A 23,943-nucleotide genomic window follows, 5' to 3' on the forward strand; every position below is an offset into this window, starting at 1 on the left:
GGCGGAAGTAAATAAGGGTGTTCCAGAAATCGTATTCCGCGTAAAAATAACAGAGCGTTTCTATTAAGCAGACCTATTCCAGGCCCCTTTTAATTTATTCATTCATATATTGTATGTATAAGAACTTTAGATATAGATACAAATTTTATAAAAACAGCCTAATACAAAAATATAGTTTTAAACTCTTTGGTAGATAAACGTAAATAAGAACACACGTTACAAACATATTCATAATAGAGCAGATTTGCAGTCTGGCAACACTGAAATTGGCAATTGTACTTCTCGCGAATAAGAAAAACAAATTTCGTGGAGTTACTTTATCTTATTTTGTCAACAAATAAACGGTGAGTAAACATTTGTAATTAGCACGCAATCGGTGGTCGCTTGTCAGTTAAGCCAGGGCCAGCAAGGGGCTTGCACCGAGATTACAATGCCGCAGTTCTTTAAGTTCCGCAAGCTACGGACAAAGCGTCATAGCTCTTCTACCACTTCCGCCTCTGTTTTCATGTCCTCGTCCACGGCCACCAACCAGATGAACTATGACGGCCTCCTTTCCAAGTTGACCGACGAAAAACTGATGCTCTTCGAAGCCGCCGGCGAGGGCACCATTGTAGAGGGTAGCCGGATATGCGGCCAGGATGCGGATCCGCTGTCCTTGCCGCTGGTGGAGGACGGCGCCATCGAGGAAGAGCAGGCGGCCCCCATACAGACGATTCATCGCACTGTATTCGCCGTTCCACGCGTCCCTTCCCCCTCCCCCGTAAGCACATCAGGTGGGAATCTGAACCTCAAGTCGGAAAACGCTGCGACAGCGACTCCGCAGCGAAAAATATCGACGTCATCACGTTTCATGAACGCCTTCAGTCAGCTCTACGGCGGCGGCGGCAACAGCGGTCCGAGCTGCGGTCACGTGGAGCAGCACAGCGAGGAACCCGGTGACCTGTCGGCAAACCGTACTCCCACCAAGGGCATGGAGTCTAAGCTCGTGGCAATGTGGCACAATGTGAAGTATGGCTGGAGCGGCAAGATGAGGCAGACCAGCTTCTCAAACGAGCAGCCCGTGTGGCTGCTGGGACGGTGCTATCATCGCCGCTTTACTCCGCCCGTAAGCATGGAAAGTTCCATCACCGAGCTGCCCAGCGGGGCGGATACCACTCCCGATAACGCCACATCGGCGTTCGACAGCATTCAGGCCACATCGACGTCAACCTCCTTGTATCCAGCCCTTAATCCGCAGCAGATCGATGAGATTGTGGTGCCCCAGGAACTGGGGATGGACGCAGTGGAGAACCAGGTGGGCGAACAGCCTTGGGAGGAGGGCATCGAAGGCTTTCGTCGTGACTTTTATAGTAGGATTTGGATGACCTACCGGCGAGAGTTCCCGATAATGAATGGCTCCAACTACACCTCGGACTGCGGTTGGGGCTGTATGCTAAGGAGTGGTCAGATGCTCTTCGCTCAAGGACTCATCTGTCACTTCCTAGGGCGCAGTAAGTTAAACTAGCAAACAACAAATAAGTTTGATATCTATTAAACCTTTTTGCTTCAGGTTGGCGCTATGATTCGGAGTCCCAGTTGCACTCAACTTACGAGGACAATATGCATAAGAAGATCGTCAAGTGGTTCGGGGACAGTTCCTCAAAAAGCAGTCCCTTCTCTATCCACGCCCTGGTGCGGCTGGGGGAGCATTTGGGTAAAAAACCTGGCGATTGGTACGGTCCCGCCTCTGTTTCCTATTTGCTTAAGTGAGTACAGATCTTTATCGCTTTGTTAATCTTTATTTAATTAAACAACTCTTCACTTCACCACAGACACGCCTTAGAGCACGCGGCTCAGGAAAATGCAGACTTTGACAATATTAGTGTCTATGTAGCCAAAGATTGCACGAGTAAGTACAAGCAGAAAGGAATCCCTTAATCAAAGATTCATAAGATAACTACCATGACACATTGATATGTTCATGAGTAATTGCTGCAACCTTGTTCGCGAAGCTCATTACTCATGGGCTCAATTGATAAGGTACGTGATTTGATAACCGTCTTTGTGGTGTTTCAGTTTACTTGCAAGATATTGAGGATCAATGCAGCATTCCGGAACCGGCGCCAAAACCCCATGTGCCTTGGCAACAAGCGAAGCGGCCGCAGGCGGAAACTCCCAAAACGGAGCAACAACAGCACTGGAAGTCCCTCATCGTTCTGATACCATTGCGCCTGGGCAGTGATAAACTGAATCCTGTGTATGCCCATTGTCTGAAGCTGCTGCTGAGTACAGAACACTGCCTGGGCATCATTGGTGGAAAGCCAAAGCATTCGCTGTACTTTGTCGGCTTCCAGGAGGACAGGCTCATCCACTTGGATCCGCACTATTGCCAGGAGATGGTGGATGTGAACCAAGAGAACTTCTCCCTGCACTCGTTTCACTGCAAGTCGCCGCGGAAGCTTAAGGCCAGTAAAATGGATCCTAGTTGTTGTATCGGCTTTTACTGTGCCACCAAAAGTGATTTCGACAATTTTATGGAGAGCGTGCAGCTGGTAAGCAAAAGCCAAACATTTCGTTTTCCAACGGCATATTAAATATCTTAATTTCAACAGTATTTGCATCCTATGCGTTGCGCTTCAGGGGCAACTGTGGATAAGGCGGCTGGGAGCCATCATACGACGCCTCAGTCATCCCATCAAACCGAGCAAACAGAGATGAACTATCCATTGTTCTCATTTTCCCGCGGCCGTTGCATGGATCACGAGCGGGACGAAATGAGCGATTCGCTGTACAAGCCGCTCATAAAACAGGTGGCTTCTCTGGCCCAGGAACTGGGCGCTCAACTGGCGCCGCCACAGCACGGCGATGAGCACGACCAAGATGATAGTGAAAGCGAAGAGTTTGTGCTGCTGTAGATCGTTGCCACCGCATAACCGTGTTGCTGTGCTAGCTGTGTTATTTGCTCATTATTATTTGATTTAGTTGCCAGCCGCTGCTGCTTGCTTGCTCGCCCAGAAAAACCCAACAGACCCGTATCTCAAACACAAAGACTTTGTTGTACCTTTACGCCTACGCATATAGTACATAGACGCATGCATGTATCTTGAATATTTACTGATGTCCACGTTAATCTCTCTTTTGTTCGACCTGTCGTCTCGCATTCTGCCAAAGTTTTTCAGCTATTTCCATGTTCGAGCAGCCCGATCTGTTTATATGTATTATATATAAACCTATGTAATTTGCGGTATTATTATTTTAAAATCATGAATCTTTAATGGAATTGAATTATCTTACAATGGTGCCACAATTGTCACTATTCTTTGAAGTATTTCATGTAGTCCTTAGTTCTAGAGTTTAGTTAAATTATGTAAGTCGTCTTGTAATTGTTCGATCATTATTTAGTTTTAACATTAATTGTATATACCCTCGAGTAAATAAATAAACTATCCTAACTTATACTAAATACAATTAAGGTGTCATGAGATTTCGCTGATGGGATATGGATGTATGATATAGATACAATATTGCACGGAACTTAAATTGAATTAGACTAACTAGTTTTAATGTCTTTTATGAATAAGTAATTTAACCCACAACCTCATCTTTCGTTTGGGATTATTACAGCTTGCGAAGTGTACATACCTCTTATTATTTGCAAACAACCAAGTTTTTGGTTGGATCCATATTTGGATGGTGGGACTTGAAACGCTTATCGCTGCATGACCTGCGCCTCCCGCTCCAGGCGTTTTAAGAGCTTGCTGAGATTCTCCCGGGCTGTCGATGCCCTAGCCGCACTAATACTTATTGCAGTCCGATAAGCCTCTATAGCCTCCTGCGTCTTGTCCCAGCGATGATAGAGAACTCCGAGATTCGTGTGGTACAAAGTGTTGTGGGGCTCCAGCTCAATAACGCGCTTGTAGATCGCCTCCGCCTCCGTGTAATGTTTTAATTTGCCAAGCACGTTGGCGCGAATGAAAAGGATACTAACATCGTTGGGAAGATGTTGGAGTGCCTGGTTTGAGATGCGCAGAGCGTCTTCCTGCAACCCCTTGTTGTCCAGCATTGTGAGAATGTTAGCCCAGGCCTTTGGCTGGCGGGGATTTAGTGCCACGGCATGCTGCCAATGATGAAGCGCTTCGGCGTAACGTTTCTGCTCCAGATACAGATTGCCCATGTTGTAGTAGCAGACGGCGAAATTGGCTCTGTACTTCAGGGCCTTCTCATAGCTGGCCAGAGCCTTGTCGAACTTTCCCTGAGCCGATTGCACAATGCCGAGATTCATCCAGGCCGCTGGAAATGCAGGATACGCCTGCAAAGCCAATCGAATGTATTCCTCGGCGGTGGTTAGTTGACCGTGCTCCCGATACAGGTTGCCGAGGTTCATCAGAGCTGACTCATAGTTCGGATACAATTCAATGGCCCTGTGGTAGTGCTGAAAGGCTTTCGTATTGTTTCCCATATCAGTGGCCAGTCGGGCTATGTTATAGTGTACCTTGGCATTGTCAGGACACACCTGTAGCGCGGACTTGAACAACTGCTCCTCGTTAAGCCAGTCAGTAGCCCGCTGCCTAGTCCGTACCATCATAACGGAGAAGAGCAGCATTAAAAGAATCCGTAGAGCAGTGCGCCAGTGGGTGTTTTCCGTACTGCTGTCATACCAATATAAGAATCCGTAGATGGACAGCAGGCAAAAGCCAATGGATGGTACATAGAGCGTCCGTTCGGCAATCACGAATCCTACGCAAATGATTCCCGACGCGGGCAGGAACGGGATGATCATTAAACCCAGAGCTAACATCATTCCGGGCAGCCGTCGGAAGTTCATCAGAGCCACCAATACGATGGAGTAGAATCCGATCACGCCCTGCAGTCTCAGATCCCAGATGTTAGTCACCAACTTGACGCAACCCAATGCCCAGTCGTAGCATAGCCAGTGGGGGCACAGCATCAGCCAGATGTTCATGACCAGCAGATACTGCTGGGAGAGCCCACGGGTCAGCACGTGCTCATTGTGCGCCACGGGGTTGTCCACTTCCTTGAAGGTGGGCGTCTCAAAGTCCTGCCACCAAAGGCGACCCGTCAGTAGACCCAAGGTACCCAGCAAGTAGAACAAGTAGCTCATCCGGGTGCGCAAAAGACTCCACTGATCCTTGAATCGCAGATGATAGTAGCCGTTTTGAAAGTAATCCAACAGTACACACGACATGGGGATGGTCACTGCGGACTCCTTGAACAGCATTCCCACAGCAGTGAGCAGCATGATTAGACCGCCAGTCTGTGGACCAAGTCTCCCGGTATTTGCCACGGTCAGCAGAAGACACAACAAGTGAATCATGCCGAACATAAGCTCGGCCCTGCCAACCACACCAGAAACCGCCTCTGTGTGAATTGGATGGGCGGCAAATAGAGCCGCGGAGAGGATGGCCCATCTCGCCGTGCTGACCTCCGGGACATAGAGAGAGCGAATCAATCGCCACATGAGTATCGTGTTGACGCAGTGCAGCAGGAGGTTTAGGAACTTCATGTGGGCGGCACTTAGCCCCAGAAGGGCATACTCGCAATGGAACATCAGTGTGGTCAGTGGCCGAAACGATTTGTGGGAATCGGAACTGAGCAAGGAAGCACCCCAGAAGTCGTGCGTAAAGATCGCCGTCCAGTTGGTGGGCAGTGAGTTGACATCCCGGTTCTTGACGATGGCCACCGTATCATCGAAGACAAACTTGGCTCCACTGAGGCCGCCGCATCCGTAGCATAGCAAACAGATTAACACTAGGATTGCCTGACAGACCATGCTATGCAGCGTGGATTTGTGAACGAGGTCTAGCATACTGGATTATTTACTAATTGTCAATTGTTCAAGTTTAATTCACTAATTCTGCGAATTTTAATCGGAGTTGTTTTGTATACATTTTTTGTTGTGTTTTTGCCCAAACACCCCCTCACTGGACAGTGATGCCAGATCAGCGATAGAAATGTGTGCAGTGTAGCTAAAAATATGCATCGAAAAATATATGGTTATAAGATCATATAAAATTACGTAAATAAAACTATCAAATGTGCTCAATTTAGAGTATTCATATTAAAATAATTATATATACCCTTGATATTCAAGCATAAATAATAATAATAAAAATAAACTGCTAAAAGCTAGCTAGACATTCGCCCGTTAACGCTTGCAACAGCTGTTTAAATCTAGATCAAAACAAATCCGAGGAAAAAGTTGTTAAAATCACAAAGAAAAATTAAATCTTCGAAAATGTCTGAAGAAATCCTTTTCGATTGCCTCCATGCAGAGATAGTCAATTATTGTCTGGATAGCAATAAGGTAGGAACCCGTGGAACGCGAAAAAAAACAGTCATACAACCGATTTTGATTTGGTTCCGCCTATTAGGAGCACGATCTGGCCACTTTGGAGTACATAGGCTTCACCACCGGCTACCGCCTTATTGAGCGGCTCACCCGTGAAGTTTCGCGATTTAAGGACGAGTTGGAGACGATGAAGTTTATATGCACCGACTTCTGGATGCTTATATACAAAAAGCAAGTGGACAACTTGAGGACGAACAACCACGGAATGTACGTTGTGCAGGACAAGGCTTTCCGATTTCTGACTCGCATCTCGCCGGGCACCAAGCAGCTGGAGCACGCGCCCAAGTTCGTGGCCTTCACGTGCGGGCTTGTGCGAGGAGCTCTTAGCAATCTAGGCATCAACAGCACCGTGACGGCCGAAGTGCAAAGCATACCCGCCTGCAAGTTTCACATAGAAGTGAACAGGAACTAATTAGGATGTAAGGCAATGGTTTATTACTACAATTATAGAGATACTACAGACTAGACTAGGCTATCTTTTCGTAGAATGCCACAATGTTGTGGTCAGTCCAGTTAAGGCGTTCTCGCAGGATCCACTGGTCGATGGGCAGTTGAGGCTGGGCGGGATTGGGATCTGTGTGGATTCCCAGGGCGGGCAGTGGCCCAATCAATATAAGCCACTTTCCTTGAAACACTTTCAGATAGTCCAGAAAAGCCCCTCGATTGTTAAAGTAGCAGAAGAGCAAGGCACAAGGATGGACGTCACTGCAGCATTTGGCCAATAAATCCGTATCCAGTTGGCTGGCATCCTCTAAATAGTTTAGCGGTATGAAACTTCGAACGGAGTACTTGCTCTGCCACCAGTTGCGATCGACCTCCAAGCCAAACATGGGCACTTTCCGACCTCCAGACACTGTCATAAGCCATTCCAAAAGCCCACTGCCGCAGCCTATGCTCAAAACTCGCTGGATGTCGTGCATGGCTAGTAGCTGATTAAAGTAGTCCAAGTCCACCGATGTCGGCCACATCCAGAGCAGCTTGCGCTTGAGCTGTTGGTCCAGGCAGTCGCCCAGGGCAAGCAACTTGCGCCAGTTGCACGACGCAACATCAGTTAGGTAATAAATCTCACGCAGTGTTTCGAGTTCCGATCGCTCGTCCATCATATTGAATACTGTTTGTTGCAAATTAAGCGGTCTTGCTGCTTCCGATGGCCGGTGAACTTGGCAGTGACGTCGGCACGCGGAAATATGGCTAGCGGCCAACAAGATTGCTGCGGTTCGCTTCGGTTCGCAGCACCTGACTTATCTCTAATAAATTAGAGGACCCTTTTGAAAAAGGGCCAACTCATTAGAGATCATATCGTCACTTTGTGTTTTCTTCTTTTTGGTACCAATATTTGAAATTCTTGCGCCAGTGCATCTCGCTAAATTTGGAGCTACCTTGTCCCGGGACACGCGGCTGGTGATGTTGCATGGCGGGTCCTTGTGCATCGGGGCTAGGTTCGCTAGAGTATTCCTCGTTGTCCAGATCCAAGATGATCTTGCGATAAAGCTGAACATTCTCCTCTGGCATTACATCTGGCAGAGGCAGATGCTCTGAGGCAGCTTTTCCTTGCTCCAGCTGCAGTTCGGGGAGTTGAGATGGCAGTGGCGTAGTTTGCGGCAACATTACTGGCTCAACGTTGCCCACACTCTGGATCACGCTGTTGTATCTTACAGTCTCAGACGGTCTTTCTTCCGCCGTCGTGGCCTCCTGAGCACTGGACCTCGGTGTAGCCATTTCCACAGTACTGTCAAACGCACAACCAGGGTGCATGGATCGCAGATGTCGCAGCATGTTGTCCTTTCGGTTGACAGTGATGTCACATTGGATACAGCGGTAGCGTTCTGCAGTCTTGTGTTGTCTTAAATGCCGGCCCAGAGCATCCGGATCATTGTAGGTTTTGCCGCACAGGGAACAGGACTGTCGTTCGCGATTTGAGTGGCGCTTCATGTGCAGCCGAAGCGTAGTTTGTCGCAGAAAGGACTTCTGGCACACTTTGCACCTGTGCCGAATAATGTTCTTGTCGTGTTTCCGCAGATGCTGGTTCAAATTGGCCTTGTTCTGGAAATGCTTAGAGCAGAGCTCGCATTTAAATTGCAGGCCGAGATCGCTGTGGATCGTCAGGTGGCTTGCAAGAGAGCTCTTGCGGCGGAAAACCTTCTGGCAGATCGGGCACAAATGGTTCTCCTGGTTGTGGGTAAGCATGTGGCGCTGTAGAACAATTGGTTGCTTGAAACTTTTATGGCAGACGCTGCACGAGTGTTTTGATTGTTTCTCATGGCTCATGAGATGGTACTTTAAATGCGAACTGGTAGCAAACCTCTGCAAGGAAATCTTAGTCATGAAAACTACACACAGCATAAGTACACGCTGCAACTCACGCGTCCGCACTCCTTGCAGTTGAACTTCTTGAGAAGATCGTTGCCGCAGGTGAGGTGGTAATACTGCTGGGTCCGACTGCGAAAATCCTTGTTGCAGACCGTACAGTGGTAGCCGTTATCTGTGACACTTATTCGCTTATCAGCCGACGTCCTTGCTATCGTTTCCTGTGTCTGCTGGATCTCGACACTTTCCTGGATTGCAACTCGACATTCCAGGCAATCCGATACATCCGCCACCAGGCAGAGACGACACTTGGTGTGTCCACAGCTGTCGGTGACTAGGCGATTCTGTCCTGTAGCATCGCAGTTGCAGCGAGGACATTTATTCATTGCTATATTCTAAATGCATTGAAATCGCACGTACAGGAGACTGCAATTGCAGCTATGCTTCTTCTTTGTCGCAGCCATTCAGCACGAAACGTAAACAAAGTACACGGTCAGAAATACTTTTCATGTATTTTACATCCTTTATATTAAAACTAAGAATAAAGAAGATCTTTTTATCAGAGTACTATGAGCTGAGGTTTTGTTCGTCCTGCCTATTCGCATGCATCATCCATCTCTAGGTCGGCCACATGACCAGGAAACAGGTGCGCCTTCTGCATGGGCACGTGCACAAAGTAACGATCACAAAACTTGGGGTTGCGTCGAAGCAGGACCTCTGTCAGTATTGTGCCATAGTCGATCTTCTTGGTGATCAAAAGCCGCCGGCTCTCCCCACTCCCATAGCTAGCCGAACGCAAGCCAAATCTTCGGGCGATTCTGCAAAGTAAAATGCCAACACTATAAGCAATTATTTATTACGATGTGGGATAAAGGTGCTTACTGGTGAAGCGTGCTTCTTTCTTCCTTCGAAAACGTGGGCTCAAACTGCATGTCACGTATGTCGTCCGATCTCACATAGTTTTCTATAAGCTTGCGGTAATCAGCGAAATTTCCCTTTGTATTTATTAATCCAAGACCATTACGATTGTTCTTTAGCAGATAACTGAAAATATGAACGAGATTAGTTTCGTTTGGCGATACGGTAAAATGTCGAACTCCTACCATACGGGCTCTTCACGTCCCTGCTTCAGTCGCCCTAAGCCACCGCCTGTCCAGCCCATCAGTCGCATCATGTGATATCCCTTGTTGCTGGGGTCCAACTTGGGATCGCCCGGACTGTCGGCGGACTCATTGGTGACTTTGATCTTGACGCCGTCCTTGTTTTTTTCCACCTTAATGGTGTCGCGCGTGGCATTCAGCTGTGTAGCGTAGTTCCGGGTTAAATAGGGCATATATTATTGCAGGACTTTCATACCTTAATACTATAGCAATAGGACTGGATCGTCAAATGCGCCTGCTTATAGGCAGCTTTCTTGGCCGCCTTAAGGCTCTCCCCCTGTCCTGTCGCTATTACCTCATCATTTACTAATATTTCGGCGCATTTTGTATTATCGCTTAATGGCTGTTCTCGGCTGTCACGCTCTTCGTACTTGACATTCGCAATTTGGCAGGAGTTTTGCAGGCTGCACCGTCCCCCAGCCAAGTACACAATGAGCCGACCGAAACGCAGATCTTGATAGAGATCGATTGGATCTCCGCCGCCAAAACACTGGCGATTTATGTTCGAGCTATCCTCTGGGGAGCCCGACGAGGAAAGGGGTGGAGCCCGGCGCCCTAGTAGTTGGAATTAGGCATTAGGCTGTGGTCTCTCTGGCTCGTATAGTTACTAGTGATAAAAAGAATCTTCTCCCGCCTATTGGCCCACTAATTGTTCAGTCGTCTACCTTTGGCGCGCTGCTCCGCCGCATCCGACGCCGAGACGAAGGTGCGCTTGAGGCGCTGTTCCCGTTTCTGACGGAATTCCGCTGCGATTTCCTTGGACAACTCGGCCACCAAAAGCATCGTCGCGCTGGGATACTTGCAGCCCATGAACTCCATGTTGACGAACGTTTGGGCCAGGCACACCAGCCGGTCCTCCTCAAAACGATCCTTGTGGGCCAGCATGAAGCTGCGTCGCAGATCCCAGTGCTCATCACTTTCGTACTCCGTCTTGTAGCTGTCTACATCCCAGTCCAAGGAAAATTCCCCGGATGCGTAGCCGGCATCATCCTTTTTTGCTTTGACTTTCTTCTGCTTTGGCTTGGATTGTTGGACAGACATCTTGACAAGAAGAGTAAATAGCGTTCTACTTGTCAAATAAAATGGCACGCTTGTTTTTTGATTGCTGTTTTCCCATTCACAGCGAATTATCAATTACCGATTGGCCATGTGTTCCATTGGCTATCGATAACGTAGCGATAACGATAGGCCCCATCACGGCTCTACTCTGTCGTGCGTGTGTGTTTTTAAGTTCCTGCCTTTTAATTCATGATTTTTTGGTAACTTAACAATAATTTGGAGAGCGACGCGACGCCCAGGAAGTCAGAAACGAATTGCCAAAGTGTCTCCACAGACGATTGCCCCAAAGTGAGAGATCGGATCAGCCCAAAGCAGCCAACATGAGCATACCCAACGAGTACATAGCGAAAACGGAGGATGTGGCGGAACAGGTAAGATATATTAGGTTCCACTGCCTAAAAGAAGTCCACCAGGACTCCATATCCATCGCAGAGAGCGTCTTCCCGATGCCCCCAAACGCGATTTGCGGGAAAGCCCTGGCAGCTGCAGACTGGGAAAACTGCCAACGTCACCCAAACGCGGCAAAGTTTGAGGGTCTTGGCTGCATATAATCACGATCCGCTGACATGGGGGCTACGTGCTGGGCATTGGCTTCCAATAAGAATTGGGTGCAACCCAGATGATGGGTTTGCATTGTACTCCAGTACCGCAATTGCCAGTTGTTGCGTCTGCCGCAGGGAAAACTCTCTCTCTCGCTGCTTATTTTCTACCTGTGTGCTGCTGCGTATGTGTCTGTGTGTGTGCGAGAGAGCTGTCTCCGCAAGTGAAAGTGTTGAAAAAGAAATAGCGGGCAGCTGGACGCCAGCGGCCAGGTCGAGTTCCGTAATAGTCGGGCTAGAAAGCCAGGTGAACTTGCTCGCGATTTACATATATACATGTATGAAGTTACATGGACAGCCGGGCCAAAACCCGTTAGCTGGCAGATAGCAATCGAGAGATACTAGCGTTTAGAGACACGTCACAGCCAGCGGGCGATTTCTAGCGACTACGAGCAAGCCACGCTCAACGGCATTGTATATTTAAATCCCTTATCACCTTGTCAGTAGCCCCCTTATCACCATATCAGCACCCATCCCAATTGCTCTCAACTCAACCAGAACCAATCGAACGCTCATTTTTGCAGGTCATCAAGCGCGGCAAAAATGTGCTGCCCACGGTGGCCCGTTTGTGCCTCATCGCCACGTTCTTCGAGGACGGCCTGCGCATGTACTTCCAATGGAACGAGCAGCGGGAGTACATGGACATGAGCTGGGGCTGCGGCAAGTTCCTGGCCACCGTCTTTGTGCTCGTCAACCTGCTGGGCCAACTGGGCGGCTGCGGCATGGTGATGGCCAGATTTAAGGTCGACATAGCGGTGGGACTGCTCTTCTTCATTGTGGTGTTGCAAGTGAGTCTGCATACATATCCGCCAGAAGCAGAAGCCTTGACGTTAACCCGATCCTCTGTTTGCAGACCGTGGCATACTCCATTCTGTGGGACTTCCAGTTCTTACTGCGAAACTTTGCACTGATCGGAGCCCTACTGCTCGTCCTGGCGGAAGCCAGAATAGAGGGGCGCAGCCTGTTCGCCGGCGTGCCATCGATGGGCGAGAACAAGCCCAAGAACTTCATGCAGCTGGCGGGCCGCATCCTGCTGGCCTTCATGTTCATCACTTTGATCCGCTTTGAGCTGAGCGTATGGCAAGTTATCCAGGACATCATCGGCTCCATTCTGATGGTGCTGGTCGTGCTGGGATACAAGACGAAGCTGTCCGCCCTGATTTTGGTGGCTCTGCTTACGGTCCTGAACCTGTACCACAATGCCTGGTGGACCATTCCGTCCTACAAGCCACTCAGGGATTTCTTGAAATACGACTTTTTCCAGGTTAGCTGTTGACAATATTTTTCCCATGAATTTTTGCTAATTTTTCGCATTCCTTTCACAGACTCTCTCGGTGATCGGTGGCCTCCTCATGATCGTGTCCTTGGGCCCTGGCGGCGTTTCCATGGACGAGCACAAGAAGAAGTGGTAGAGGCCAGGCAACGGTCGCTCCTTGCACGAAACACTTTCAACATTTGACTTTTACCGTGTTTTACTCTTTCCGAGAAATGTTAGTTAGGAATTACCATAAAATGGGACAACAACAGGAGCAGCATCAGCAGCACAACACCGGCACGTATAAGAACTTGACAATTTTCAATAAAGGGACTTCCGCAATACCCCTCCACTGGCTCACTCATAGGGATCGCCCCAACCCAACCCCAAATCCATTCGCGCACATTCAACGACAAACTTCGACATTTTAAACATTTAGGACATTTTATTTTTGTACATAAAGAACAGGCAAGAAAAAACTTTGGTCACTTTCGAGCCATCCCCAAATGAGAGACATAACTGATTTTTGTATCTATGCTTGTCAATATCCATGTTTTTTGCCGATTTTATATATGATTTGTACGCTCTTATAAATAAGTTGTAACCTTGGTGTTTGCCTTTTGTTGATTGCTAGAAGTTTGAATATGAAAACGATGTATAAAATATGATGTACCAATTGACAATGATTTGTTTCTTTCGTTTATAAGCAAAAGTGTAATAGAATTAAATTGTAACGTTTTAATAAACATAAAGATGAAAAACCGAGCCTTGTGCATTTTAAACTTGCCGCCAATTGGCCGATAAATGGTAAATTGCTTTGTTTGTTAACCAGCACTAAGGCACAGCTGACTCGCAACGTCAACAAAGAGGGAAATGCCCATTCTTCGACTACTGGGTACCCCGTACTAAGTTAACTGCTAGTGAATCCTGCATTACTAAAGGTGGTAGATCTATTTATTGCAAAAATAAGAGTATAATAAGAGAGAATATGAATATGTATGAAATGTTTATATACTATCTAGACACAATATAAATGATTAAAAAGTGATTAGGCACCGGGTTTTTTATTGTTGGTGAATTAAGTAAATATAAAACAACACATTGAAAAGTCCTGACCTCTCCAACAAGGCAGTGAAATGTCAACGGCCTCTGATTTTTGAAAAACTTGAAATAAACTCTGAAAATAAATAGAGATGAGTACATTTGATTAATTTCCAAATATTGTTGCAATCAGTTCAAATCAATTGCAATACACAATGCACACAAGTAACTTATAGGGGCGGAAGTGTTTTCTGCAGCTGGCGACAAACACAGTTGCGTGTACAATATACCCGTGTATTGTGCCATTACCGGGTATAAAAATATCAAAGAGTCGCTGAGCCCGAAGTGAGTATATGGCCAAACACAACGCATTTGTTGTTCAAAGCGTTCGGAACGTGGACGGATTGAGCTCCGCCGGGTAAGAGTTGGTCGTCGTAAATGTTATAGCTATGTGCCGCTTCTAATCAAAATCTAATGAGTGTTTCGATGTGTGGGCGTGGTATAGTAAATCAAATCTGCAACCTCTGCTCCCATAATATTATGGGTGAATTGCCAGATATGTGTTAACGTAAGCAAAAGTGAGCGGGATGCATTATAAACTAGTTTGGAACACGCACGCTTGGCGCTCTCACTTTTGCTGCCACGAGCGGCGGTACAGGCAAGCCTCCTGAGAACGGAAGTGCTACGCAGAAATTCCGACTGCCTTATTATACATGCGCCACTATAAATAAGCCCTGGCTGCACCAAAATTGCATTCTTTGAACGCATGCACCTCTTGCTGTGTTGTCTGTTTTGGTTCTAGGTGCAGATTCTTTACTGGTGTGCTGATTTCACCTGTGTCAGCGGTATATTCTTACCTGGCCGGTTGACAAATGTTTTGGGGCTAATGAAACGCGATAAGGTTGATCCGAGTGCTAACAACCCGCTGCAGTGCTAAAATTAATCGTGCAATTGTTTATTGGTAAATGGCAATCGTTTTTTGTTTCTTGCAGGAACCGCCTTCTCCACATCAACAGCCTTTTGAACCACATTCCAGTTGGGATTCGCTTCGGCCCAGCTTGCTAACTCGCAATGAAATATTTTGGCGGAGTCGAAGGGTATGTACATAGAAAGGTCACCAATCGATTTGTAATTCAATAGCCAAACGCGATGATTAATGGACGTGATTAAGCGCAGGGTGTTATACCCTGATCTGCCAGATATCAGCTGCGAAAAGTGCTTCAAAATATTCCCCAGCTTTCGTTGATAAGCCAAACGATTTAATGATAACAGTCAAAGGTACAGAATGTGTTTAGCCTAGGCCTTGATGAATTTGACCAGCTTCGTCTCTGGTATCCGTTTGTTCCGCGTGATCAGCTCCTGGTTGTCCATGAATGGTCGCAGAACGGCAGGTATCTCGATGCCATCTTCCCGCTGATAAGATTCCAGCAAGGCAATCAGCAGACGCGGAATAGCCGTCGCAGTTCCGTTGATGGTGTGGGCATGGAGGATCTGTCCGTCAGCGGAGCGCCGGTATCTGATGCCCAGCCGCCTTGCCTGATAATCCGTGCAATTGCTGCAACTTGAGATCTCGCCCCACATCTGGCGGCCTGGCATCCAGGCTTCGATGTCGTACTTCTGGTACGCCGGAGCGCCCAGCTCGCAAGGTGGCATGTCCAGCAACCGAAAGTTGAGGCCCAGCCGCCGGAACAGATCTACCTCGATGTTCTTAAACTCCTCCAGCTCGGCCTCCGACTGCTCCTCGGTGCAGATGGCAAACATTTCCACCTTGTTGAACTGGTGTACACGATAAATGCCTTTCTCCTCCTGCAGTCCCGATGTTTCAGCCCGGTAGCATCGACTCACGGCGGTCACTTTCAGTGGCAGCTGGTCCTCCGACAGTAATTTATTCGCAAAGAATCCAGCCAGGGCCATTTCCGAAGTGCCCGATAGGCACTCACCGGTGTCCAGTTTGTAGACCTGTGTGCGTTCACCCTCGGTGCGCATGCCACAAGATTCGATCACCTCCTTGGGCAATATGTCTGGCACGGAGATCAACTTAAAACCGTGGTCGGTGACCGCCTGAAGTGCATATTGTATGATGGCCTGCTCCAAAGTTGCCAACTGTCCAGTCAGGTAGTAGCTTTTGTGCCCCGTGTAGTTCCCCAAGTGATCCATGCGGTAGAGGTTAAGAGCACGGGCCAATTCCGAGAACTCCTTGAGGCTGGACTGTGGAGGCAACTGCCGGTGAACATACTGCGCCAGTTCCCGCGGCTCCTCGCCGTATTCACGCAGACGCGGATGCGTTGCATTGGGCAGCTGTTCCAGTTCCGCCTGCAGCTGCCTCAATTTGTGCTGGTCTCCCGCATCCAACTCCTGGATGAGAGAGCGAATCAGTGGCACGTTGTTCTTGTGGTTGCGCACAACCACATTCCGCTCCAGTTCGTCCAGCTGGGCACTGGTTGGAACCGGTCTGGGTATTGGAGCCTCCGCTTCCTTTGCGTCATGCGACCTTTGGCGGCGCAGCAGCAGCAGAGGCCGCCAAAGTCGAGAATTCGTCATCAATTTCATTCTAATTAACGAGCTTCTTTGTGGCACGCCAGCGGTCGCGGGTTGAGGAGCAATTTCATTCACTTTTTAGCGAAAACATTAAATGTTTTTGCGCACAATTTGATAATTATATTCAGCACAAACGCACATAACAAATTGTAAAAGCCGCTAACATTCTGTTAACTTTCGATTATTTATCGAACTTTTTCATCATTTCGGCTGATAACGTAACGCACGCTGTTACGTACATACGTAGCGAAACTTTAGAGCCTTATTCTGAATTGGAGCCACAGAGGTATTTTTATGACCAAAGTAAATTGAAAGAGAGTTAAAAATAGTTAAGCGGCGATAACAAACGTCTTTTGTTGTGCTCATTTTGCATGGACTATCAAATAATTGCCTCAATTGAGCGTATTAAGCAGTGCACTTTCGTCACGTCACGTCTTTTAAGTCAGTGGTTGTCTCTGTGCAGTATAACGGTAATTTCAAGCCCCTACATGAGCTTCTTTTATGGGAACGTAACTGTCTTTATGCTTCTCCAAATTTATTTCTTTGGATTGTTGAACGCAGAGAAACAAATTTAAACATTATATGACTTCATGTTGTTCAATTTCTGATATGAATGTGTAAAGGTTTTAATCTTGAGTTGTGCGTAAGATAAGGGTTTGCCAACAAAAATGTTTATCTATATTTCTATTGGTTCCGTGTACTTATGGACTCGGTTTTATTGGGATCTATGGGTTGTCGAATAGAATTTGTGCGTGTGGCACGTTTTCCCTAAATGAATTTGTCAATTGCGTGGTTCTTTAACTTCAATTAGCCGCCACCAGATCGGTTAATTTAATTTGATTCAATAGCGGTATTGTCCGCGGTCACGGCCCCTACAAACATACAACACCTATTGTATAACAATGAAGAGAGCCCGGAAATAGAAAGCATCTTCTTTGTCTCCTGCAGCGGAGCCACCCACTCCAGACTGGTCATCTGCGATGAGAGCGGTAAATCCGTGGGCGCCACCAGCGGCCTGGGCACCAATCACTGGGGCATTGGCATTCCGGAATGCGCCCGCCGGATCGCTGACATGGTGGAGCGGGCGAAGGAGGAGGCGGGCATTCCCAAGGAGACGCCCCTCACAAGTCTGGGATTGAGCCTCAGCGGCTGCGAGCAGGTCAGTGGTTACAACTCATTAACTACTTTCAAGAATCAAATATTTTAAATAAGTTTTAAGCACATATAAGTATATCTATCCTAACAGGAGGCCACCAATCGCGAGCTGGAGCAGGAGCTGCGCACCACGTTTCCGGACCTGGCCCAGAACTATGCCGTGTCCAGCGACACCATGGGCAGCATGTACACCGCCTCGTCCATCGGAGGAATGGTTCTAATTTCTGGAACCGGATCCAATTGCCTGCTGCGAAACCCTGACGGCTCCACGTCCAATTGCGGCGGCTGGGGCAACTTCCTCGGTGACGAGGGAAGCGGTAAGTGGGGAATGCTCCTCATCGGGTGGCCTTATCAACCACTAATGGTCTACTAATGCCTGGCCCAATGTCGAGATTAACGGCTGCATCTCCGATTAGGATTGCCTGATAGCGTTGATTGCCATTGACTCATTGCCGCTTTTGTTGTGGTTTATTTCGCAATCACCAATCACTGACCCCCAACCCTTCTATTCCACAGCCTGGTACATCTCGTACCGCGCAGTCAAGGTGGTGTTCGACCACATGGACAACTTTGAGCAGTCAGCGGCTCCCGTGGAGAAGACTTGGAGTCTGATCAAGGAGCACTTTAGTTTGGAGACGCGCCTGGATATGCTGCCCCACTGTTACGCCAAGTTTGACAAGCCTTTCTTCGCCAATCTGTGCAAAAAGCTGTCGCAGAACGCCGAAAATGGAGACGAACTGGCGCGCAGCTTGTTCCGCGAGGCCGGTGTCCATCTGGCCAGAATGATCCTTGCCCTGCTGCCCAATGTGCACCAGGATCTGGTCAAGTCCGGGGACCTAAGCGTAGTGTGCGTAGGATCCGTGTGGTCCAGCTGGAATCTGCTGCAAGAGGCCTTCATCAGTGAACTCGCCAAGACAAGCATCAACTTCGACCTCAAGCTGGTGCGCATTACCAAGAGCAGTGCCTACGGAGCCTGCTACCTGGGTGCGGATAGTGCCGACTTCGATCTTCCGAGAAACTATGCCGACAACGTTACAGTGCTGCACACGTACACCGATCCTCGAAAGAAAGCCAAAGCCACCAACGGCTGTAACTGCTAGATAAATTGTGTTAGACAACCCATTCCGCAATACACTTCCCAATTGCCAAATTCGCAATCAAATTCCAGTACGGATAGGTAGTATTATAGCTTATCAAGAAATAAATAATTTTATCCTTTGACGAAAGTAACGAAGTTTCCCTTTCAAACTTGCTTCAAACTCACCTACATATACTTTCTAAACTTTTTAAAGCGTGTGTCATTTTTTTGTTGGGTTTGTTAGAAATACGTATGAAAATTTTATTCGATAATGTTCATTGTATTAATTGTATGTGTCTCAATGTTGGCTGTCGTGGCTTCTTTTCATGTATGTGGGCATACATGTGCGGCATCTTTTTTGTAATACTTTGATTGTGTTTAAAGCCAATTTGTTTTTATTTTCGCCGTGCTGTCATCAATTCTTTGGCTAATTTGATTCTCGAATCGGGAAGCAGAACATAAATGTATCTGTTTGTAGCGAAGGAATACATAGGCCAAAAACATAATATCTTAGGGAGCTTAGAATAGAGTATTTGGGATAATGTACGAGTAGCTGAATCGAATGCCGGAGCAAGTGAATCAAAATTACATCTACATATATATATATATAATTGCTTGGATAAAACATTTAACGTACTGTAAGATTGAATGCGACATACCAAAAGAGATTTTCAATAAAATCGAATTCAAATAGAACCAATACCGCCAAGAAAACTTGGCTTTTCGGCTTCTACGTCGCTGTTTTCCGGGGGACTAATTCAACTGCGATTAAGTATAACCTATTTGTATGCGATTAGCTTAAATGCATCCCTTTCCGGGCGACTTCAATTGTTTATGCTCTGCCGCAGCTTCTGGGGATCCTGGTAGTGCGACGAGGACGATATGACCGAGGGATGCTGGGGCGGTGGAAAACACCGCACGTGCTCCACATTTGAGCCCTCGCCATCGCCGCCCTTTAGATACTTGTTGAGAATGGAGAAGATTTGTGAGTTTAATACTTGGAACCGACGAATCCGATCCACCATTCGCTTCAATTGCTGTCAAGGAATATTCGAATTGTACTTTGGGCACTTTGGTAGTTATGTTAGAACTTACAATGCCCTTGACATCCTCATCCTTGCCATCGACGCGCTGTACCCGCAGAATGTGGTAGCAAAAGTCCAGAGCCTCGAAGCGTCGCTGCTGGCCCAGCAGTACGATCATGACGCAGCCAGCCCAGTTCAGACCTTCGCCGAAGAGCTCCTCGATGGTGTACTCCGTTCCCCTTACTGGAATGCAATAGACGAACTGCAGAGCCGACCAAAGGCGATGGAACTCCGAGCACTCGTCCACGTGGATAATCCCGTTGGCCGGTGGAGGACCACACCACACAGGGTCGTCCAAATAGCTCTTCACGCGGTTGAGAATAACTTCAAAAATGCTGAGGCCACAGCAAAGACGCTCACGAGTCAACAAATCTCCCTCTCGTGCTATCATGGCTTGCTGTTGGTAAAGATTGTTAAAAAAAAAAGTTAATTATTTTAACTTGAGAGGCTCACCTTTGCAGTGCCAATCTTTTCCACGTTTGAAACTATCTGCAGATTGGCGAACTGGGCTTCAAGACGCTTTTGCTTAGCTTCCGGTTTTTCATTCTCTGAAAGGGGTAGAGATGTAAGTAAGAAGAACTACTCCATGAAAGTATCCACCTGTACATACCTTTGCAAAAAGGTCTGGGAAAGATGTTCTGGAAGAGGGCGGCGTGCAGTAGATCGCACACCTCCTCCTGCGAGAGCGCCTGTTCGATCAGCAGGCAAAAGATAATGCTGTTGCCAAACTCCCGGAAAGACTGGAACAGCTCTGTCTTCGCGTCCGGATATTGCACGATGTCTGTAAGATGAGCTTGATAGTAGCTGAGCACTCCAGGCGAACCATATTCGCAACGGGGTAGTTTGCACGACTTGGGCATGGCAATCATCAGCGTCTTGGTGAACTGCAGCAGCGAGCCCTGGATCAGCGGCTTAACAATGTCCTTTAGTATAATGTCCATGACGACTGCTATGCCCTGATAGCCCAGCAGGCGGCACATGGCATGGAAATGCGGTGAACCCACAAAGCCAGTGTACTGGCCATACTGTGTGGAATAGGCAGCATTCAACTGCTTGGAACCCCACAGATAGTAATGGGACATTTGTGGCGGCTTCTCACGCTGAATAGCCTGTGACGACGAAAGATTCACTTTGGTTCGAATGAAACTGCAAGAGATAATAGTAATATTAAGTATTTTAAACAATAGAAAATTGGAAGCACACCCACCGATTCGTGGCTGCATTATAGCAGTAATTGACCAGAAAGTCGTAGTTCAATTCCACAAAGACGTGCAGTGTTATTCTGCCGTAAGGCGCCAGAACATTGTGGTTAGCCTCCTTGACCATGCCGTCAAAGTTATCCAGGGCCAAGTACTTGCTTAACAACTTGTGGCAAATTCGATTCGCCTCCAGCAGACCTTCGAGTTCCTACAATTAAGCGTGTTAGATGGAGACTGGTTCTGGGCACCCCTAGGGTTCCACTTACCACAATGCCGGTTATATCGTTGCCCTCGAAACGACTGATGGCCAACTCAATGCTCTTGTGCATGTTGGCGTTTATGCGTTGTGTGATCAGTTTGTTCAAGTCAATAGAACGGCCTTAAACGAAATGAGAAACCATTAACCAAAAGATCATGAGGCAATGGGTTTTGCTTACCCAAAAGTTGGACGTGTCGTTGTTTTAACAAGGTCTCATAACGATTATTGCGGGGATACGACTGGAAGTTGAAACCGAGTACCTCGCACTCCAAACGGAATCGCTTGTCCAAGAAGATGCTGCCCGCCAATTGCTTGTAATGGGCGAAGATCTGCTCGCTGAGCTTGTAGACAAACTGATCGAAGCACAGATTGACTTCGGCCTCCACTTCGTCGTACAGGAACTGCTTTCGGAAGACAGTGAGTGCGTAGTACGCCGAGTCGTTGTACAAGTCCAGGGGATACAAGACAAATCTGTGAGAGGCACATAGTTAGTTCGGATCATTTCACCCTTTGGCCATTACTTACTCCATCATTGAGGGCTCCTTCGTTTGCAAAATGTGGTCTGTTAGGATCCAGGGCATGGACATTTCAATCGGAAACTGAATGCGCTTCTCCATGGTGATCAGATCCTTGCACTCCTCGTTGTGCTGATGCCGTACCAAGCACTTGTTAACCTTACGACCCATGGTCATCTCCAAGTAGAACTCGCGATACCACAGCTGCGAGAGATCGCAACACTTCTGAAGCGTGTCGCTGAAGTTGAGCAAGTAGCTCCAGTAGAACGATGTCTTGTGGAACGTGTCGATCTGCAGCAAGCAGTTTCCGTCGATGTCCTTGCGCAAAGTGCGCTTGCCGCCGCTTTTGTCGGCGATCAGAGACTCCAGCATGGTGCGTACCATGTATAGCTGCGTGGAGGAGGGTCCCACATTGAGGCGAGGCACCTGGATGCGGAAGCCGCCGTCGGGATCCTTCTTGCCCTTGGCCACTGGATCGTCGGTGGGCTCATAACCCTTCTGCCAGTCCGCTGATGTCTCTCGCACCGACATGATGATGCTCCGGATAAGATCCTTCTTGTTCTTTACGGCCTTGCGCAGCGGTTCACGAAGCGAAAGCTGCACGAAGTCCTGCAGCTCGGAGTAGATGTTACGCCGGATAGCCTCGCACAACACGGTTTCAATGCGCGCCATCAGCACTTGCAGTCCCTTTATCATGGCGATAACCTCGATGAGCGCGAACTTCTCTTCCGAGGTGTAATTGTAGCGGGTGGCCCGCTCGTACTCCTCAGCCTCAACGGGGCACTCCTTGTTCTGGTGATGATCAGTCGGATGCAACAGCTTCCAGGAGTACAGCTCGGTGACCACACTGGTCCACTCGGACAGCAATTGCAAGCCGCGCAGAGCCAGGTCGGCTGTAATCCGGTTCTCGGCATCAGAGGGATTCTCCTTGACGGTGGTGGTCACCTCGTTTGTGTATCGCGCCAACTCCGAAATGTACTTGACGTGATCCTCGCGTATCTGCGGCAGGTGCACCATTAGATCCGCCTGTGGACTGATGGCGTTTGAGCTGGACAGCGGCCACTTGCTGGAATCAAAGTGCTTGCTGCGCTTTATGTAGTTAAAGGGAGCAATCTGCATGTCGCCGAAGAGGGGCACTACTTCCAGGTTCTTAAAGATGCGATCGATGCGATCCAGCCGTATCTTCTTCTTTTGGTCGAGTTTGTTGATATTGCACGCATCGCTGTCCATAAGGAACAGCCCGAAGCCCATAACCTTCACAAGCATGTGCTTCTCCTCAGGGGTCAAGTACATCTTTGTCTCGAACATATGTACGCAAATGTTGACCACATCAGAGAGCAGATCCTCGTAGCCCACGATCTTCTCCAGCGTGTCCTTGACCGTGTCGCGAATCTTGTTCTGCGTGGCCAGGAACATGGACAGATTCTGCGACTCCTGCAAGGTGTGCGAGTCCGACATCACTTTGAGGAACTGCGCAGCTCGCCTGTACGTGGAGTAATCGTTCTTCACGCTGGACTTCATGTTCTTCAGCTCGTCCAGCACGGCGAACATGTTGATGAACTTGCCCAGCGTCAGCAAGTACGCCTCGGACACGAAGTCCTTGCGCTTCTCGGCGTGGCACAAGCGCTTCACCTCGCCGGAGAAGGCCTCAATGGCCTTGCGTTGAAAGTACATGAAGTTGAGCAGTTTGTTCACCTCCGGGGCCAGCACCTCGACCGTCTTCTCGTAGATCTCTACGCGATTCGGCTGCTCATTGGACTTGGGCTGCGGAATGGCGCGCGAGCAGCATCGCCAGGTGTAGAGCATTACGGCGTGCTTCTGCCCCTCGTCCAGGAGCACATTCTGCGGGCGGAGAGAAGGGGTTCAGAGCTGTGAGTAATGCTACAGATAAGCCGGATGCGCTAACTCACCAAGTTGGCATGGGTGGTGGCCTCCTCGATGTACTTGGCAATACCCGTCACAAATCCATTGCGATCCTCGAAATTCGTATCGAAGTTTGCCTTGTAGATAATCGAGCAGGGCTGCGCCTCGATGCAGGGCTGCTCGTCCGGCAGGGATAGCTCGTCCAACACCTCCACGTTGGACAGCGCGTCGGCTAGCGTAATCTTCTCCGTCATGCTGGGCTGCTTATCATGCTCCAGCAGCGCGAAATGGTTAAATTCTAACAAGGCGGGGCCCCAATCCAATCGACACAAATTTTTTTCGCCACAAATACAACACGACTTTGACCATTCGCCTGGGTGCGTGGACACGTGGCCATATTTAGCACATTTCTGCTGTCGGTTGGAGTCTACGATGTGCTTATGCTTATATGGCTGCGCATCGCTAATTTCTTTCTTGCTCT

The 23,943-nt window shown here is 48.3% G+C and overlaps 10 protein-coding genes across 11 annotated transcripts; 4 read left to right on the plus strand and 6 right to left on the minus strand.

Annotated features, from left to right (window-relative positions):
* The first annotated feature begins 237 nt into the window (after nucleotides 1–237).
* LOC117143456 (cysteine protease ATG4D) lies at nucleotides 238–3,054 on the plus strand. 2 transcript variants are annotated; one of them, XM_033308167.1, is made up of 6 exons: nucleotides 238–344; nucleotides 533–1,490; nucleotides 1,550–1,745; nucleotides 1,812–1,888; nucleotides 2,056–2,531; nucleotides 2,592–2,894. In XM_033308167.1, the coding sequence occupies exons 2-6, from the start codon at nucleotides 533–535 to the stop codon at nucleotides 2,892–2,894; spliced, it is 2,010 nt and encodes a 669-aa protein (XP_033164058.1). In that variant the 5' UTR covers nucleotides 238–344. The 2 variants fall into 2 exon arrangements, with proteins under 2 accessions (XP_033164058.1, XP_033164059.1); XM_033308168.1 differs by lacking the exon at nucleotides 238–344 and having other exon boundaries at nucleotides 2,592–3,054.
* On the minus strand, nucleotides 2,972–5,926 carry LOC117143455 (protein O-mannosyl-transferase TMTC4). The gene has a single exon (XM_033308165.1). It carries the CDS (start codon nucleotides 5,804–5,806, stop codon nucleotides 3,689–3,691), a length of 2,118 nt encoding a protein of 705 aa, XP_033164056.1. The 5' UTR covers nucleotides 5,807–5,926; the 3' UTR covers nucleotides 2,972–3,688.
* Nucleotides 5,927–6,164: 238 nt separating this feature from the next.
* LOC117143279 (trafficking protein particle complex subunit 6b) lies at nucleotides 6,165–6,816 on the plus strand. Its single transcript, XM_033307858.1, has 2 exons — nucleotides 6,165–6,304; nucleotides 6,372–6,816. Exons 1-2 carry the CDS (start codon nucleotides 6,236–6,238, stop codon nucleotides 6,759–6,761), a joined length of 459 nt encoding a protein of 152 aa, XP_033163749.1. The 5' UTR covers nucleotides 6,165–6,235; the 3' UTR covers nucleotides 6,762–6,816.
* LOC117143278 lies at nucleotides 6,762–7,476 on the minus strand. The gene has a single exon (XM_033307857.1). The coding sequence runs from the start codon at nucleotides 7,450–7,452 to the stop codon at nucleotides 6,817–6,819; it is 636 nt and encodes a 211-aa protein (XP_033163748.1). The 5' UTR covers nucleotides 7,453–7,476; the 3' UTR covers nucleotides 6,762–6,816.
* A 151-nt stretch (nucleotides 7,477–7,627) lies between these two features.
* LOC117143271 (zinc finger protein 816) lies at nucleotides 7,628–9,122 on the minus strand. Its single transcript, XM_033307849.1, has 2 exons — nucleotides 8,713–9,122; nucleotides 7,628–8,653 (listed from the first exon to the last, which is right to left on the minus strand). Exons 1-2 carry the CDS (start codon nucleotides 9,040–9,042, stop codon nucleotides 7,652–7,654), a joined length of 1,332 nt encoding a protein of 443 aa, XP_033163740.1. The 5' UTR covers nucleotides 9,043–9,122; the 3' UTR covers nucleotides 7,628–7,651.
* Nucleotides 9,123–9,150: 28 nt separating this feature from the next.
* Nucleotides 9,151–10,958, minus strand: LOC117143272 (NF-kappa-B-repressing factor). The gene is made up of 5 exons (XM_033307850.1): nucleotides 10,482–10,958; nucleotides 10,013–10,371; nucleotides 9,760–9,956; nucleotides 9,539–9,700; nucleotides 9,151–9,474 (listed from the first exon to the last, which is right to left on the minus strand). The coding sequence occupies exons 1-5, from the start codon at nucleotides 10,855–10,857 to the stop codon at nucleotides 9,252–9,254; spliced, it is 1,317 nt and encodes a 438-aa protein (XP_033163741.1). The 5' UTR covers nucleotides 10,858–10,958; the 3' UTR covers nucleotides 9,151–9,251.
* A 40-nt stretch (nucleotides 10,959–10,998) lies between these two features.
* On the plus strand, nucleotides 10,999–13,405 carry LOC117143276 (surfeit locus protein 4 homolog). The gene is made up of 4 exons (XM_033307855.1): nucleotides 10,999–11,246; nucleotides 11,999–12,262; nucleotides 12,328–12,738; nucleotides 12,800–13,405. Exons 1-4 carry the CDS (start codon nucleotides 11,196–11,198, stop codon nucleotides 12,884–12,886), a joined length of 813 nt encoding a protein of 270 aa, XP_033163746.1. The 5' UTR covers nucleotides 10,999–11,195; the 3' UTR covers nucleotides 12,887–13,405.
* Nucleotides 13,406–13,939: 534 nt separating this feature from the next.
* LOC117143275 (N-acetyl-D-glucosamine kinase) lies at nucleotides 13,940–19,237 on the plus strand. The gene is made up of 5 exons (XM_033307854.1): nucleotides 13,940–14,188; nucleotides 14,763–14,867; nucleotides 17,257–17,467; nucleotides 17,555–17,780; nucleotides 17,980–19,237. Exons 2-5 carry the CDS (start codon nucleotides 14,842–14,844, stop codon nucleotides 18,561–18,563), a joined length of 1,047 nt encoding a protein of 348 aa, XP_033163745.1. The 5' UTR covers nucleotides 13,940–14,188; nucleotides 14,763–14,841; the 3' UTR covers nucleotides 18,564–19,237.
* On the minus strand, nucleotides 15,008–16,489 carry LOC117143273 (serine--tRNA ligase, chloroplastic/mitochondrial). Its single transcript, XM_033307852.1, has one exon. It carries the CDS (start codon nucleotides 16,318–16,320, stop codon nucleotides 15,067–15,069), a length of 1,254 nt encoding a protein of 417 aa, XP_033163743.1. The 5' UTR covers nucleotides 16,321–16,489; the 3' UTR covers nucleotides 15,008–15,066.
* LOC117143270 (cytoplasmic FMR1-interacting protein) lies at nucleotides 18,914–23,716 on the minus strand. Its single transcript, XM_033307848.1, has 9 exons — nucleotides 23,510–23,716; nucleotides 21,610–23,441; nucleotides 21,263–21,555; nucleotides 21,092–21,204; nucleotides 20,834–21,033; nucleotides 20,237–20,772; nucleotides 20,080–20,174; nucleotides 19,637–20,023; nucleotides 18,914–19,578 (listed from the first exon to the last, which is right to left on the minus strand). The coding sequence occupies exons 1-9, from the start codon at nucleotides 23,714–23,716 to the stop codon at nucleotides 19,366–19,368; spliced, it is 3,876 nt and encodes a 1,291-aa protein (XP_033163739.1). The 3' UTR covers nucleotides 18,914–19,365.
* Nucleotides 23,717–23,943: the final 227 nt, after the last annotated feature.

The sequence above is a fragment of the Drosophila mauritiana genome, chromosome 3R (assembly GCF_004382145.1).
Source record: "Drosophila mauritiana strain mau12 chromosome 3R, ASM438214v1, whole genome shotgun sequence".
Taxonomy (NCBI): Eukaryota; Metazoa; Arthropoda; class Insecta; order Diptera; family Drosophilidae; genus Drosophila; species Drosophila mauritiana.